General features: G+C 43.5%; 1 protein-coding gene across 1 annotated transcript in view; it reads right to left on the bottom strand.

Annotated features, from left to right (window-relative positions):
- HIP1R (huntingtin interacting protein 1 related) overlaps positions 1-15,313 on the bottom strand; it is a 482,407-nt gene that overhangs the window by 325,516 nt on the left and 141,578 nt on the right. Inside the window, exon 2 of the mRNA XM_078667577.1 lies at positions 2,760-2,823. Within this exon, the coding sequence (XP_078523703.1) occupies positions 2,760-2,823 (64 nt within the window). The remainder of the gene's footprint in view (positions 1-2,759; positions 2,824-15,313) is intronic.

Below are 15,313 nucleotides of genomic sequence, written 5' to 3'. Positions count from 1 at the left end.
GTGTACAACTAAAAAGGTATGTGAAAAATATTACAAATTTGGAAAGGGAACTCAAACCACTGGAGGTTGATAGTGCCTGGAAGAGACTTGTTGATGGTCTCTCCAATGTAGGTCATTGGTTTGCTAATTTAGGTAAAAGTTTATTGTTTAAGGTACTGGTGCCAATTGGAGTGATAGGTTTCGTCATATTCATCATATTTGTCTGCTGCAAATGTTGCAAACACACAAAGAAATACACTGTGAATGGAACAGGTGTGAAACGGAGTGTGGATGAGCTTGAATTGGAAGAAATGAATAATAAGATTTACAAAAAGGTGAAAAATTCTCACCCCGACAAAGATGTGAAAGAGAAATTGAATCGAATGTTGGAAGTAATGGAAATGCACAAAGTGTGAGAAAAGTTGGCATCTGGTTCCATTAGTTTGTGATGATAGTAAATATCATCAAAGAGGGAATTGATGGAGCAGGATTTCACATATTACGCGACTTGCTTGAATCAAGAACCTCGAATAACAATTTAATCTTATAATTCAACCTGTACGTCTTACTAATTTCTTTATTTTTGGATGTATGTGTATCTTAGAGACGCTTGCCTATGTGTTTTACTAATACTAATTCATAATAGCATAGTATATTTTTATAGTAAGAAGTATAAAGTAACTATTCTTGGTATACAACGAATTCATTTATTTCTATGTTTTAATTCGTTTTTCGCTTACTTTTCATGTACCGCGAAATTGGGGGTCTGAGGGAGAGGCGAACCATCTTGAAAGTCTCTACTGCGCATGTCGCGCAGGCAGAGAGAAGGCAACCTTGAGCAGTGGAACTCAGCCAGCTGGCAGTCACAGTCAAGATGCTCATGTGAACGCAACCTCTGACCCAGCAAGATGGAGCTGAAATGTGCCTTACTCGATACAATTGTATATTTCTCTATTGTATTCTGTAGAATAAGTCATGGGAACCCCAAACCTGCTAGGCGGTTCCATAAAATGCTAATACGAGCTTGTAGAAGTTTGTTCTGATTGGTGTGTTAGCCTATCCTACCTGGGAACCAATCGAAATTATGGATTCTGACACTTGCAACATTTGGGGGGTGGTACACTGACCCGAAAACAGTATAACTAGCCTAGGTTTAGCTAGAGAAATTGTCCGACTTGTCTGAATAGCTGACCTGTCACTGACCCAACGCACTCAATAGGTGACTGATACAGAGGTGCTGCGGAGCACTCTGTCCGAATTTGAACATTGACTCAAAGGTTTTACTAAACCTTAAGTGCTGGCGGAGCACTTTGCTGGGGAGTTCGCTAACCCAATCGGGGTTCTGACTGATAGCTGCAGAGAGGGTGGAGCGCAGGCGTTGCTTCCCAACTGCGGGTGCTGGTCGTGCCTTGGTGGTTCTGTCCTGATCCTAATCTGGTTTTCCTGTCCTGTCCTGGGGTGTCCATTCTGCACCTGCTGTCCCATTGATGACTGTCCTTCCTTGGGGTTTATCCTGTCCTTAACTGGCCCGTGGCCAGGGTTGGTTTTCACACCAGTCTAGTTAATTATAGTGCGAAAACTCTATACTGCACCTTCTATTTTTCGGTCTTTGCTTTAATAAAGACATATCTTTGCATACGTTAAAATTTCCATGCTTTCCGCAATCTACTATATGAAGAATTAAATGAATAATTTCCATAGCATGTTCCTATGTTTCCCTACCTTTTAGAGCACATTCTCTCCATATTGTTTATGAACTATAGATATGATTTATACTTTTCTCCTGCAATCTGATTTAGGTAATGATGCTTGAATTATAGCGTGTTCCACTTTTTACCCTCCCTATAGATGTATAGGATTCCTAACTCCTCACTTATAAAGTACGTCCCAATAGTGAAATCCTAGTACATGCATAAGCTTGCTCATTCATAAGATTTGCATTCTTAGATCCCATTTCTAAAAAGCTGTTTCGCATTTTTCTTTGTTTTTCTCCTCATCTTAGACTCATAAATGGTTGCCCTTATATTTTTCCTGTATGATTATGTGAGACTCGTTATTCTGATTGTAGATTGCCTTCTTGCGATAAAGTGTATTCTACCAAATTTTTGAATTCTATGATAAACTTTTAAAACTTCTCAGTAGTCTGTGTTCATTTAATGAAATATTAAGTCGTAAAGTTGGTATTTGTATTTTGCCTGCTTCTCTTTTACAGCTAGCTCCCTGATCCATTGTGGTCATTATGTACCCGTTACGGTGGAGTGGTAAGTCGGGTACATTAGAAATAAATAGGAAGGAAACCAGGGTTACTGGTAGTAGAGTGTTAGGTCACCCGATCAAGGTATATGATATATTAGGAAAATATTATGGGCCTGGTACGTGAATGGTGAAATTATATATGCGGGTGACTTGCGATCTCTATCAGAATTATCTCGAGTGCTTATGTGATTGTGAATCTTGGGACCCAAGAAACACGCATCAGAATGGGTTGTTGTTCAAGCCATAACAAAGTGTCATGAAGTGTCCCACAATACTAATATCAGTAGACAGGCATGTAATGATCACAGATCTTTTCACAGATGTAACATGACAAGAACTAATTCTGCCCTTGTGGGTTGGCAGTGGGCAAAGAGGCGGGGCTGGGGAGTGGGGGGAGGGTGATGGGCAGGGGCCGGGGAGTGGGTGTGGGGAGTGGGGGGTCAGTCATATCCACCTGCACCAATACCCGTTTTGAACACAGAGGATTGTGGGGTTACTTTACAACCATAGAGTATAAAGGATACGGCGGGCGTGCTTTTCTTTGAGCGGGGCTTCCTGGGCGCTGATCGCTTTGCTGATGCTGATCGACTGTAAAAAGAAAAAAAGAAAACTTGAGCCACATTAACATCTTCACATTGATGTCTTAGAATCTGTTCAGTTACTAGATTTACTTGGCATTTACTTTATTTATGCACTGAAAAAAATAAAATAAAGGTAACCGATGGTTCAGCAAACCCAAAATGCTATAAGTTTATATTGTGTTGTCAAGACACGGGAGACATTACAAATATTAAATACACAGACATAAGCATTAAAAATGTGTTGAACACAAGGAATTTTGACAAAGGTTTTTGTTTCAAATGCAAAGGATAGTAAGAGAGGTGTACGTAGATGGAATACTAACACTTATTTCTAAAAAGATGAATACAATATAAAAACAATTGATATATTAGTTCATTGTAGGCCATTTGTTTAAGTAAGTCCTTCTGAACAGAAGATTTAGAAGTCTTCATTTTTAAAACATTTTTAAGGCGTTTAGGATTGAGTTCCGTGTACTTCTTTCATCTTTGAATTTGATGCTGTAGTCATTCATGGTCAACGAGATGTCACCATATTCAGACATGTTCCGATCCCCCGCTGAGCTCCTCTGCACTGTCCATTCAAAGCCTAGAGTAACTCTACGGCTCTTGGGTCGCACAGGTAGCGCACACTTCCCCAAAATATGAGAAAGCCTCCAGCTTTGCCGCTAGAAGCCCCGGGGAACATCACCCATGTCAGAGCGGTGCATAAAGATCCAGTGTGTGCACAGCGCCTGCTATATGACCTGGCCGATTCTCTGCGCTTTGTCAGATGTACTAATCATCAGGCTCTGTGCAAAGAGGGTGGTGGCAAGATTCTGCAGAAATCCGGCCTCATCCACATGTCATGATCCTTTATGCAAATCGTTGCGACCAGAGATTCAAGGGCGTGCAAGGGACAGCAGACCCATGGGCCTACAGGCTCACTTGCAAAGCGCCGGGACTGTGATGGCAAAAAATAAAGGGACCTGTAGGGGATCTTGCAGCAGCCACCAGGACAGCTGCCTGCAGCTTCTAATGCGAGAAGAAAGGACAAGGGAACCCTACTCACTAGGAACCAGGGTGCGTAATTTATATAGAAAACAACAGTTCCAGTGGAGAATAATATTAATTGGTAACTAAAATGCAGAATAGCAAATCTAACAGGGGGTTATTTAGGAATGTTAAAGAGAGAGCGTAACACCAAGGCTTGTTTGAAAGAAAATATTTTGTATTGTTTCAAAGAAATCGCAAACAATTATACATAGTCATAAGTAATGTACAAAAATAAACTTGTGACAGTGCGAAGTGTCCTAAGTGTACTATAAGAACCAAGAAAATCAACAGCTAAGTGACATTAAGTGAAAAAATATATACAAGGTTTCAAAGGAATGTTCATCAAAGGAAGCGACCGTTTTTGGAAAGAGGTCATACAGAGTAATGAAGCAACTCTATCCAATCATGAGTGCTATCTTGATGGTTCACTTCCATTTATCGTCGACGGCGTTTCGACCCGACTAGAATATGGGGTCTCATCAGGACCTATGATATGTGGGACATCTGAGTATACAGTGCTGTTTCACATGTGGGATGAATTGTCACGGGCAAGCGATCGCGTATGGCAGTCTGGCAGGATCAGAGTACGCGATCGCTTGCCCGTGCCATAGGCATCAATCCACGCACAATATCGCGGGCTCCATACAAAAACTGTCATCTCATCGCTAAGACTGCGGATCATCCATACAGTTGCCATTTCACCACGTACAGTGAACCCGGCTGGGTTCACTGCGAGTAATTTTCTCCTTCACCCACAGTTTGACACACTTCACCCCACATGTGAAACAGCACTGTATACTCCGATGTCCCACACATCATAGGTCCTTACGAGACCCCATTTTCTAGTCGGGTCGAAATGCCGTCGACGATAAAGGGAAGCGAACCATCAAGATAGAACTCATGATTGTATAGAGTTGCTTCATTACTCTGTATGACCTCTTTCCAAAAACGGTTGCTTCCTTTGATGAACATTCCTTTGAAACCTTGTATATATTTTTTCACTTAAGTTCAAGTTCGGAATTTGTATAGCGCACTACTCACCCAGAGGGTCTCAAGGCGCTTGAGGGAGGGTGTGAGCATTATTTATCGAATAACCAGGTTTTTAGCTGTTTTCTGAAGGAGAGGTGGTTCTGTGTAAGGCGGAGGTGAGAAGGGAGAGAATTCCAGGTTTTGGCCGCTAAGTAGGAGAAAGATCTTCCTCCCATGGTGGATCTATGGATGCGCGGAATTGCGGCGAGGGCTTGATTGGATGAACGTAGTTGGCGGGTGGGTGTGTAGAAGGACAGTCTTGTGGTGAGGCATTCGGGTCCTAGGTCGTAGAGGGTCTTGTGTGCGTGGGTGAGGAGACGGAATGTTATTCTCTTGTTGACTGGGAGCCAGTGGAGGTCTTTCAGGTGACCAGAAATGTGAGCTTGACGGGGGATGTCCAATATGAGTCTGGCTGAGGCGTTTTGGATATGTTGGAGTTTTTTCTGTACTTTGGCTGTGGTTCCGGCGTAGAGGGTGTTTCCATAATCCAGTCGGCTAGTGACCAGTGCGTGGGTGACTGTCTTTCTTGTTTCGGTGGGGATCCAACAGAAGATTTTTTTGAGCATGCGAAGGACGTTGAAGCATGAAGATGAGACGGCGTTGACTTGTCTGGTCATCGAAAGGGAGGAGTCTAGGATGAAGCCCAGGTTACGTGCATGATCTGTGGGTATGGGTGCTGTACCCAGGGCCGGTGGCCACCATGAGTCGCCCCAGGCCGAGGGGGATGATCCTAAGATGAGGACTTCCGTTTTGTCCGAGTTTTAAACGGCTGTTCTTCATCCATTCGGCTACTTCTTTCATTCCTTCGTGAAGATTGGTTTTGGCGGTGTTTGGGTCTTTGGTAAGGGAGAGGATCAGCTGGGTGTCATCTGCGTATGAGATGTTGAGGTTGTGTTGTCGCGCGATAGATGCGAGAGGACTCATGTAAACGTTGAAGAGGGTGGAGCGGAGTGAAGATCCTTGTGGTACGCCGCAGATGACTTCAGTGGCCTCTGATTTGAATGGGGGGAGGCGGACTCTTTGGGTTCTGCCGGCGAGGAACGAGATGATCCAGTCCAAGGCTTTTCCTTGTATACCGACGTTGCTGAGGCGTTGTATGAGGGTGTTATGACAGACTGTGTCGAAAGCGGCTGAGAGGTCAAGTAGGATGAGGGCAACTGTTTCTCCATTGTCCAGTAGAGTTCGAATGTCGTCTGTTGCTGCGATGAGGGCGGTCTCGGTGCTGTGTTTAGCTCGGAAGCCGGACTGTGAGGAGTCGAGGGAATTGTTGGATTCAAGGAAGGCGACGAGCTGACTATTGACGGCTTTCTCAATGACTTTGGCAGGGAATGGGAGGAGTGAGATGGGGCGGTAGTTCTTGAGTTCAGAGGGGTCTGCTGTGGGTTTCTTTAGAAGGGCGCTGAGTTCGGCATGTTTCCAGCTTTCTGGGAAGGTAGCGGAGTTGAGGGAACAGTTGATGACATCGCGGAGGTGGGGTGCGATGATGGAGTCTGCTTTGTTGAAAATGTGGTGGGGGCATGGGTCGGTTGGCGATCCTGAGTGGATGGAGTTCATCAGGTGGATGGTGTCTTCGGTAGTGATTGGGTTCCAGGAGCAAAGGTTGTGAGAGTGCTGATTTGGTTCGGGGGTGGGTGGAGTGGACTGTTCTTCAGATTGGTTTTCAAAGCTGTTATGTATGTCGGCGATTTTGTTGTGGAAGAAAGAGGATAAAGAGTCGCAGAGGTCTTGGGAGGGAGTGATGTCGTTTGTGCCGGCGGTGGGGTTGGTAAATTCTTTGACAATGTTGAATAGTTCCTTGCTGTTGTGGGAGTTGTTGTCGAGTCGATCCTTGAATGCTGATTTCTTGGTGGATCGGATCAATTGGTGGTGTTTGCAGGTGGCGTCCTTGAAGGTGGTCAGGTTGTCGGTGGTTGGGTTTTTTCTCCAGGATTTCTCGAGAGTACGACATAATTTCTTGGATTTCTTAAGGTCATCGTTGAACCAGGGGGCCTTTTTGCTACCTAGTCTGATCTGTTGTTTTTTCAGGGGTGCTAATTCGTCTGCGCTGTGGGTGATCCATTGTGTGAGTTCGGTGGCAGCTTGGTTTGGGTCCGATGATATGGCGGGAGGGTTTTGGTTAAGCGATGTGAAGAGTTGGTCGGTGGTGATTTTGTTCCAGTTTCTGCGAGAAATAGGTTGTGGGGGGTTGTGAGACGAGGTCTTTTTGTAGCTGAAGTGTACGCAGCTGTGGTCCGTCCAATGGAGAGCTGTGGTGTGGTCGAAGGAGATGTGTTTGCTGGAGGTGAAGATAGGGTCGAGCGGGTGTCCGGCGAGGTGGGTGGGGGTGTCAACAAGTTGTTTGAGTCCGAGATTGGCCAGGTTGTCCAGAAGGGTGATGGTGTTTGTCATTTTTCTTTTCCAGGTGGAAGTTGAGGTCTCCCAGTAGAATGTAGTTCTCGGAGGTGAGGGCATGTGGGCTGATGAAGTCAGTGATGTCTTCGTTGAATTGCGTGCGGGTGCCTGGTGGTCTGTAGATGAGGGTGCCTCTAAGTGTGGTCCTGGGGTCGGTGTGGATCTGGAAGTGAAGGTGTTCGGCGGTCGTGAGGTTGTCGTCGGAGCTGGTCGTGATTCGGATGGTGTTCTTATGGATGATGGCGATGCCTCCTCCTGTTTGGTTGGTGCGGTCTTTGCGGATGATCTTGTAAGTGTCTGGGATGGCTATGGCGATGTTGGGCGCTGACGAGGCGTTCATCCAGGTTTCTGTAAGGAAGGCGACGTCCGGAGATGTGTTGTCGAGTAGGTTACAGAGTTCAATGGAGTGTCTGTGGACCGAGTGGGTGTTCAGCAGGATGCACTTCAGGTGGTTGTAGTCGGAGCTGTGTTTGGGGTTAGTGGATTTGGTGTGGGTCCTGATGCAGGCGAATTTGCAGGAGTGGCAGGCGAAGGGTCCATGGGTGCGTCCAGGGGCAGCCTCGCAGCATTGTGGTGTGCGTCCGGGGTTAAGGGCAAAGAGGGTAGGGGCGTCATACGTTATACGGGAGGAGAGGCTTTTGCGAGGACCAGGGGGTATGGCGCTGGGCGCGGTCCAGGCGCGGACGGGCGTAGACGGGCTTACCTTTGGCGCACCTTCGGCGCGCATGGGGCGCGTGAACGCTGCGCACAAAAGCATCTGCCATATGTGGATAGTGGAAGGGGAGGGGCGAGGGAGGGTCAGCTGGGAGGCGGTAGCGGGGTGGAGGTCAGGGCAGGGAGGCACAAACAACAACAAACAAAATGGCAGCAAGCCAATAACGAAACAGGACTGGGGCACGATCGTCAATAGCGCGAAGCAAATGGCAGTGGCGTCGGCACAATCAGGCAAAATAAATCTGCAGGCAGCACAGCAGCACAAGTTAAAGGTTGTACAAGCGCACCTTGGCAAACGAGCGCTACGATCAAATATACCTCAGCAATTTATTAATTAGTAATAGGCAGGCGGGGCAATCTATCGCTATGAATTTAAATGAAATAATTATGCAGGCTGAAGCAGTGCAAGGTGAGATCGCTACGATACCAGGTGAGGCGTGGAGCAGCGTGTGGAGCGACCGCTTCTGCTGGGAGCAGGACGGTCACTTAATGCCACTTAATGCTCACTTAATGCCACTTAACTGTTGATTTTCTTGGTTCTTATAGTACACTTGGGACACTTCGCACTGTCCGAAGTTTATTTCTGTACATTACTTTATGACTATGTATAATTTTTTGTGATTTCTTTGAAACAATACAAAAAAATTATTTCAAACAAGCCTTGGTGTTACTACTCATATGTATGATATCTAAGAGATTGATTCTCAGTGGAATAATAGCGGAACTGTATTGGATTTCCTGATATTTGCAATTGTAGTTGGATGGAAACTCTGAAGCATATGAGACAATCCAGAAGGATGTACGGGGAAGTTACAGAAAAAAGTGGAAAAATGACTGATATGGCAAAGATGCGAAATGTATGTTTAATCTACTATGCAGTCACCAATAAAGATTTTTTTTTAAACTGTTGATTTTCTTGGTTCTTATACTACACTTGGGACACTTCGCACTGTCCGAAGTTTATTTTTGTACATTACTTAATGACTATGTATAATTTTTTGTGATTTCTTTGAAACAATACAAAGAAAATTATTTCAAACAAGCCTTGGTGTTACGCTCGCTCTCTCTTTAACATTCCTAAATAACCCCCTGTTAGATTTGCTATTATGCATTTTAGTTACCAATGAATATTATTCTAATACTCCACTGGAATCGTTGTAGCTTTTGATGGCCACAGCTGTCATTAGGAAATGGACGCTGTCCCTCGCCAACAATAACCTTCCAATGCTTTGGGACTGCACTTTTCATGCGAATGGAAAGGGGGAAAGAAAGACTCCCTCCCTGGACGTCCACTTTTCCTTCAAATTCACAAGGAATCTCAATGTTGACACTGAGCTGTAAAGATATTTATAATGGGGGAAGACATTGCAGTTTTTTGTTTTTCACAGTTGATGAGCCTGCTGCTTTGGACACTTGCGGGCTTCACAAGGCAGAAACGATTTCCCAAATCTTCTGTGTGAAGCCAGAGATTGCATAAATTGTGCAAGAGCATCAGTCTAAACGGGACACTCTTAGAAACTCTGACACAGACTCTGTTAAGACACCCACGGGGCCAAAAAAAGACACAATCGATACTACAGGCCCGGTACACCAAGGTACTGGCACGCCTAAGCAACACTTCCGGGTGCAGCTTCACTAATGAGTGCAAATTCAACTTTGTTATTCACAAAACATTAATTTGTGCATGTAAAATGACACCATCACAATGTAATGTTATGTATCGGTTTATCTTTCCCACAGAAACAGGTTGTGAGAGTTCCTGGGTGGTGTCACCTGTGAAAGGAGCGTACACCCACAAAACCTCTAAGGTTGTGAACATTCAGAAACATTTTTGAGTACTTTCTACACACTATATTCAGCTGCAGACCTTTTGTCAAGGTCATAAATAAAACTGATTTCAGAGCGGGATACGAAGAAAATTCCGTGGGGGTGTTGGAGGAGGGGGCATTTTCCCAATGGAGAAACAAAAAAGTGATTCAGATCAAATTTACTGATGAGTTATGTTTATGCATAAGGAAATATACTCTTGCTACATTTTCTAAGGGGGAAAAAAATTACAGATGTGAACACTCGTAGGAATCCAGAGTTGCAGATCCCCAAACGAATACCTGAAATTCAGGGAGTATTAAAATAAAATTGAGAAATATACTCCAAATGTAGGTGGAAAGGCTACATGAGTAAATTTCTGACCTTTTTCGAGCATTGACCCTAAAAGACAAGCAGACACCTTTAAAAACTCAAAGAAATAAACACACTATTAGGTGCTTTAAATAAAGGACAAGATTAGACACTCCAACAACACAAACTATGAAACACAGGAGGACCAACTCACTTGCACAAATACCTCGATTTAGGAGTACAGGTTCCGAACCCGGTTTACAGAGCAAAGAATCCTGTCAGTTAGCACATTAGCCATGGAATTAAGCACAGAGAAATCTCTGCCAGCATTGACATTTCCACCTGAGGGCAGTGGCTGTTCAAGAGTACAACCCCATGAAAAAGTGAATACAAACAAACTCTGTTTATAGGCACACAAACTTTTAACATGTAGTTTTTCTTGTTTTAAAGCCGGGGTGGAGCCATTTGCAGTGTCGGTGAATGGAAAAAACTAAACTGATGGACGTAATCCAGGCAGAGAAAAGAAATACATGCAAATGCTCGCTACCAAAAACAACTCCACAAACAGAAATGCACAAATGCACCTTTTCACATGCATGAATGGGATGCACGTTTGAGGACTTCAAGAACTCAGTGACATTTGGAGCATACCAGGAGTACTTAAGGAATTTGTTGAGCATTCCATCAACACTGGAAATATACTCAAAATGTATGGGCAAGCCTAAGTGTGAGCAAATCCCTAACTTTCCCAGGAGGGTTTGTGAAATGTGGTCTAAAATGCCTAAAGATAAACACTGGAGGTTTAGTAGTCACTACTGGAAATTCAAAATCACTGGTCATTAATCGATGATAAAAGACCAATGGTAAGCAATGTAGACCTCAAAACTAATGAAGATTAGGAGTCATTTAAAAAACAACAGTTCCACTCGACAATAAAAGTTCACCAAAGGCTATTGGGTATTTAAACACAAATTAGCATCATCAGACCTTCAAAGGTCAGCCTTCACTACCAGGAACTCAAATAAATACAACTGAGTACAAAGACAATGAGAAAAGACTATAAAAAGCCAGGAGGCCAGCATATACTTCGATATAAACCGAGACCAAAGATACTTTCCGCATCTAATGGGTGCGACTAGATCTATCCAATGAATGAGCCTAACCAAAATTGAGCAATAAAAACAACAGATGTAGAGCTTGTGCAATGCATATTGAGAAGGCCACGCCAAGAAAGTTATCGAATCAAACACACCACTGCGACTCCACCCATCTAGTCACAGTTATTTTACTCAAGTGTTGCAGAGGAGGTTGCACAGATTAATCAAGCAGCGTTACAACACCTCCTCAACAATGATATTGAAATGGTAATCATTCATAAACATGCCTCGAGAAACACTGGAGCAGAGCTAGATTTACCCCAAAATAACTCAGTTCTGGGTAAAGGGCACAACATAAGCGCCAGTGCTCCCATGATGCGGTTACTCAAGATTGGTGCAGGGCAAACAGAACCTGAACTGCTATAATTGCCTGAATATTAGGGAGATCCAAGATTTAATGTACTCGAAAAGTTTTTGTGCTTCAAACTCTAAATCTGCCGTCCCATATTTGCATGTAAACAAAAAACTAGTTTGCATTACCTGCCCTTCTTGGATTATAGATTTAGGAGTGGAGTCATCCCAAAAAACAAATAAACACACACACGTATACAAAGACATACATATATACAAAACATATTATATATGATCAATTCTGAGGTGGCAGTACCCCTTGGAGCATGTTTTTGAGGCAACAACAAATGTTCTTTGGATATTTGGCATGTAGAGCAAACAAACAAAAAACGAATCAAAAAGATTAACCCTAGGACTACTTAAAATGGCTATTATCATGGTCATCAAATCGCGATACAGGACGCATAGCCAATAAGAGATTCATGAAATGTGCGGCCATTAGGCCTCTATTTGATGCAAAAATGAGACTCTGCACTTACTGAATGATTCAAAATGAACAAGGTTATAAAGAAAATAAAGAAAAATTATTAAAATAAAGACTATCGTCAATTATGATCTTTACCCCAGTTTCCCCCAGTTTCCAGAAATCTACCTTTTGTTTGAGTAACTTAAAATAAAAATATTGAGTGGGTGTACGCCCCGGCCTTGATCCAGGGGAAAGCTTCTCTACTGCTTGTCATTGTATGATTTCTTCTCTTCTCTCTTCCTTTTACTTGCCTTAATATTATTCTTTATTTAAAAGAGGTAATGTGGTTTAACTGCTAAATTGTTGACTCCGACAGCCCAACCCCAGGAATCTAATCTAGATTAACCCTCATGACCGATTTGTGTAATCCTCGGAAACTAAGATTGCCTCCTGGTATCTCAGTTCCTTCATCTGCCAAAATTGTGAGTTTTTATCAGCAGCTGATGTTAAGTACTATATAAAACCTGTCATAATTGTAATAAAATGGGTCAGGGATCGTTAAAGGAATTTGACGGCTAGATAAAATTGGATGATAAATGTAGGCAGAAAGTGGGACAACCTGCTTAGATCAGAGATTCACAAACATTTAATTGGCAAGGCTGCATTTTGCGTTAGTAAACCAAGTTCAACAATGTTGTGAACCTGCTCTCCCCACATTTATTTTTATTTATTATGCAACAATTTATCTTAACTTATTTTCTAAACTCTATGCCATGTGGCTTCTGCCACTTTTAATATTACTCCTTGTTAAGACCGACAATCGTATTACAACTGGTATCTATGAGGCAATATGGTAGGCCTAGCAGAAGCATGGTTCAGAGACCATAGGAGTGAGGTTCGGCTGCAGGCTCATAAAGGAACACAGAAAAACACACAAACCAAGGATTTGTCTATATACCAACATTCAATACATCACTATACAAATGCTTTAACTATATAACCACTTAATGCAGATTACAGCATGCACATCTTTTATTTCACAGAAGTCGGATAATTTATACCGGGCTATGGCAAGATTTTTTTTCTAGCTAGGTTACTTGAGTCGACATTTCACCTTAATATATAAGGAAATATTGCTAATGGGAATTGCAGAATACAGGGCCTCGCGAATAATGTAGGACTTCAACAAACCAGTTAAAGGACCCCCAGTTGCACCACCCCATCTTCACAAGAGAGATCCAAGTAGGGAAGTTACAACTATTGACAGAACACTGAATGACTACTTTCCTGCCACGTGCCCCACAGAGGTGGATGTTGTAGTCAAACAGGTAAGGGCCTAGATACTAGAAAGTAGCACCACGGCTGACACTGAGGCTAACAGAGATTTTTAACAACAAGTGATCTAGAAAGCCATAGATAGGCTCCTTGACTCTTCTCAATCAGGGTTTTGAGCGGCGCACAGTACCGAAACTGCGGTAGCTGAAATGGTAGACAACATCAGACGGGCCTTGGATAAAAAAGAATCAGCTATGCTAGTTCTTTTAGACCTGTCGGCCGCTTTTAACACCATCTCCCATGACTTCTTGCTACAGCAGCTCTGGGAGATGGGGGTTCGAGGGAAGGCCCTGGACTAGTTAAACAATTATCTAAAGAACAGCTCCACCACTGGGCATGTAGGCTCACTGGCTGCGTTTAGCAGACCAGTATGTATTGGAGTCCCCCAGGGATCTATCTTGAGCCCTATGCTCTTTAACCTGTATGTCACTCCATTGGCCAAGATAATCAGGTCCAACAGGTTTGAGGCTGTCTCGTATGCAGACGATACCCAGCTACTGATCACATTTGGCCCTGACCCCACTGACAACTGATCCGGTTTAAAAACTGCATGACCCACATTGACAGCTGGATGGGTCAAAATAAATTACAGTTAAATTACAGCAAAACCAAGATTATTCTGTTCGGCAGGGCCGAAGATCACTGGTCAAGCAGCTGGTGGCCCCAGACACTCGGCCCCTGTCCATCTCTAAAACAAACCGTCTGCAATCTGGGAATTACCATCGACAATAAGCTTTCTATGAAAGCCCATGTCAACCGAGTACTGGGCACCTACTACGGCATCTTACGGAAACTACGAAAAATCTTCAAGTGGCTACCAATTGAAACCCGTAAGCCACTGGTGCAGGGCCTAATTGTAAGTCGCATGGACTACGGAAATACCTTACTGGCCTCTATAAATGAAGATCTTTTCTCCAAACTGCAGATTCTGCAGAACACCGCAGCCAGATTAATCCTGGACCAACCTCCTAGATCGCCTTCTTGTCCTAACCTGAACTCCTTCATTGGCTTCCAATCAGGAAGAGAGGGCAGTATAAAATCCTGTGCCTAACACATAAAAGCTTCTATGGCACCGGCCCTGGTTATCTTGAAAATAAACTGAAAAAATACCAGTCCGCAAGAACCCTGAGATCTACCTCCAAACCGCTCTTAACTCCTTTGCGGGTTTGCACTGTGCGAAATGGAGGCCGCTCCTTTTCTTATCTTGCCCCCCACCTTTGGAATAAGCTTCCGTCCCACCTCACGTCTATTCCTGACCACCTACGCTTTCGTAGAGAACTAAAAACATGGCTGTTCTCTAAATGAACTGAGATATAACCAAGGTAGTGGAATCGTCTACAAGCGCCTTGAGACCGAACAGTGATTTGTGCGCTATACAAGACTCTCTGACTTTGACTTTATACTGGTCCAGATTGCACCTGTCAGAGCATTTTGTTGCATAGTGTCCAAATTAAATGGAGAAAAACTCCTGGTTTGTAACTGTGCGAAAATATTCAGTTATATTTACATGGACTTTATTTTCACTTCCTTTCATTTTCCCATCTTCTCCCTTCCAGGTTGATTATAGATCATGAAATGCAATTGTGAATCTAATCAAAAGGAGAAGGTTGGAAAAAATAAGAGTTACCGTAGATCTCCCAATCTCAGGACTAAAACAGCGGAGCTATCTTTCCAGATTTTTAAATTCTTACGGGTCAGACCTCAGATAACCGACATACACAGCAGTGATATAGGCCCAACTATTGAGGTAAATCATAAAACATTCCGACAAAAACTATGACAAAGACCAGTAAGAAGTGTACTCTGCAACCAAGGAGGCGATGACGTACCATCAAAAATGTATGCCCAAATGAATAACTATAATAACACACAAATCATTGTGCAACTGTACTCGGTTTGCTCCTAAAACTCACTTTGTCTCCTGCCCAAAGACTCAGGCATCCAAACAATAGTTTGCGTTTGCA

Source organism: Lissotriton helveticus, chromosome 11, assembly GCF_964261635.1.
Source record: "Lissotriton helveticus chromosome 11, aLisHel1.1, whole genome shotgun sequence".
NCBI classification, from domain to species: Eukaryota; Metazoa; Chordata; class Amphibia; order Caudata; family Salamandridae; genus Lissotriton; species Lissotriton helveticus.
The sequence above is the reverse complement of the archived record's forward strand: the minus strand, read 5'-3'. Positions and strand labels throughout refer to the sequence as shown.